Raw genomic sequence first — 2,673 nt, forward strand, 5'->3', positions numbered from 1 at the left:
ATATCTAAGATTAATTATTTAATCATCAATGAACTGGAATAATGAAAATCAATGAACTAGATTGAAAATGAAAATCTATTTTTAAAAATAAATGCATAAGAACGAAATAAAATACTTCATTCGTCGAACTTACATGTAATTCATTTAATAGACTCAGCCAATACAACGGAGTCGTTGACATCGGTGACGGAGAAAGAGGTGTGCAACTTACATGTACTACATTTAATAGACTGAGCCAATAGAACGGAGTCGTTGACATCGGTGACGGAGAAAGAGGTGTGCAACTTACATGTAATACATTTAATAGATTGAGCCAATAGAACAGATTCGTTCACATGGATGACGGAGAAAGAGGTGACTAGTACTTTTGTAATTACTAAAAAATGATCTGATTATCCCAACCGTTACTAAAAACTAGATTAAAATCAGCGTCGACGATAAAAAACAATGTTGACAGCGTCTATTAGGAGAAGAAACCTGTATTAAATATTCGTTACTTCAAATCTAATATTTGCAAGCCGGGCTACCAAATATGGCATGGCTTGATTCCCCTGTAGTAGAATTATATTCGTTACTTCAAATCTAATATTTGCAAGCCGGGCTACCCAAATATGGCATGGCTTGATTCCCCTGTAGTAGAATTATGTTTTCCACTCATCTTCCTCTGGATTATATACAGATTCGTGACAAAAAAGAAGAGCAAGAGCAACAGGGGAGAATTGAGTTTGCCACCAGGGCCACGGCCATGGCCACTGGTAGGCAATCTCCATCTCTTGGGAAGCCTTCCTCATAAGTCCCTGGCTGAGCTGGCAAAAAAGTACGGGCCCATCATGTTCCTACATCTGGGCTCGGTACCCACGATTGTGGCCACTTCTCCTGCCATGGCCAAAGAATTTCTTAAGACTAATGATTTGATCTTCGCCAATAGGCCAGCTACATCAGCCGGCAAGTACATGGCCTACGAGCGCAGAGACGTGGCGCACGCCCCCTACGGAGAGTACTGGCGCCAGATGAGAAAGCTGTGCACAATCGAATTACTGACAACAAATAGAACGGAGTCGTTCAGGTGGGTGAGGGAGGAAGAGGTGTCCGCCATGGTCCGATCCGTGTGGGAGGAGAGCGAGAAGGGCGTACGCTACGTCAACCTGCGGAAGCCCATCTCCACTCTCACACTCAACATTATCTGCAGAATGTTTGCAGGCAGAACTTACTTCGACCATGAACTGGGCGGAGGGGAGTGGTTTGTACAGATGGTGACTGAAATTATGCATCTCTCGGGAATAGTTGTTTTGGGAGACTTCATTCCCTCTCTTGCCTTTCTCGATTGGCGAGGTTATTGCCGCCGTATGCAGGCCGCTCATAAAATATTCGATGTGTTTGCTGACAAGCTCATCGATGAGCACGTTGAGCGGAGAAGGACGAAAAAGTCGGACGATCAGGACATTGTGGACGTGATGCTGGACATGGCCGAGAGCGAAAGTTCCGAGATACAAGTCTCACGAGTTCACATCAAAGCAATCGTCTTGGTCGGTTCTGTTAAAAAATTGCTAGTTAAATATTGGGATTTGCTCTTTGGTCTTGTCAAATTGTGGAATTCTAAATATCTTCTAATACTTTATTAACTAGTTTTCAGTTTCTGGTAAGATCTCGCTAATCAAGGAATTTAATGCTTTGACAGGATATGTTAAGTGCTGGAGTAGACACATCTGCCACAACTGTAGAATGGGCAATGACTGAGCTGCTAAGAAACCCTCAAATAATGGCAAGGGCACAAGAAGAGATTGAATTAAAGGTTGGGAGAGATCGCATCGTAAAAGAGAGTGATCTAGCAAGCCTCGACTACTTGCGATGTGTGGTGAAGGAAACTCTTCGATTACATCCACCAGGCCCCTTGCTCGTGCCACATGAGTCCACCCAGGGTTGCAATGTTGGACGATACTACATCCCACCAAAAACAAGGTTGCTGGTGAACGTTTGGGCAATTGGAAGGGATGAAAGTGTCTGGGAAGATCCTTTAGAATTCAAGCCTGAGAGATTTATCGGCTCGAGCATAGATGTGAAAGGCCACCACTTCGAATTGTTGTCTTTCGGAGCAGGAAGGAGAGGATGCCCTGGCATTTCCCTGGGGCTTTCTGTTGTTTACTTGGTTCTGGCTCAACTTATACATTGCTTTCATTGGAGTGTGGAGGGCGATTTGGATAGGGATGAAGTGTTCGGATTGACCCTACCAAAGAAGTTTCCTCTCTCTGCTCTTCCCTCCTGGAGGCTTACTACCGAGGAGCCAATATAATATTGGATATACTTTGGGATAAAAAATACTAATATAGACATATAACCATCCTCCCATTGTAATTGCACCTTTATGTGGTATGAGTAACGCAGTCCCTCCTGATGTTGGTTTAGATAATAAAATATCAACTGCTTTATGTTTATGGAAGTTGTTTTTCTATGTTAGTGTTCTTCATTGTTCAATATTTTATATCTTAATATGCAAAGAGTCTTCATCCAAAGAAATCATTTCAAAAATATATTGAAATTTTAAAATCATTTAATCTAAAGAGAGATAACTATGAAATAGACTAAGATATTAGAGATATATGTTATAGAATATTAGAGATATAATATTTCTTTTTCTTTTATTAAATTTGTATAATGATTCGAGGGCACTCTTTT

At 41.5% G+C, this 2,673-nt stretch overlaps 1 protein-coding gene across 1 annotated transcript; it reads left to right on the forward strand.

Moving 5' to 3' along the window:
• The first annotated feature begins 611 nt into the window (after positions 1-611).
• On the forward strand, positions 612-2,383 carry LOC131032521 (cytochrome P450 71AU50-like). Its single transcript, XM_057963533.2, has 2 exons — positions 612-1,526; positions 1,679-2,383. The coding sequence occupies exons 1-2, from the start codon at positions 612-614 to the stop codon at positions 2,288-2,290; spliced, it is 1,527 nt and encodes a 508-aa protein (XP_057819516.2). The 3' UTR covers positions 2,291-2,383.
• The last annotated feature ends 290 nt before the right edge of the window (positions 2,384-2,673 follow it).

This window comes from Cryptomeria japonica, chromosome 9 (genome assembly GCF_030272615.1).
Source record: "Cryptomeria japonica chromosome 9, Sugi_1.0, whole genome shotgun sequence".
NCBI lineage: Eukaryota > Viridiplantae > Streptophyta > Pinopsida > Cupressales > Cupressaceae > Cryptomeria > Cryptomeria japonica.

Bases quoted from the DNA above. Each gene is read 5' to 3' on its own strand.
- LOC131032521 (XM_057963533.2), top strand. From the start codon at position 612: ATGGCATGGCTTGATTCCCCTGTAGTAGAATTATGTTTTCCACTCATC. The intron at 1,527-1,678 runs GTCGGTTCTGTT...ATGCTTTGACAG, and splicing joins ACATCAAAGCAATCGTCTTG to GATATGTTAAGTGCTGGAGT.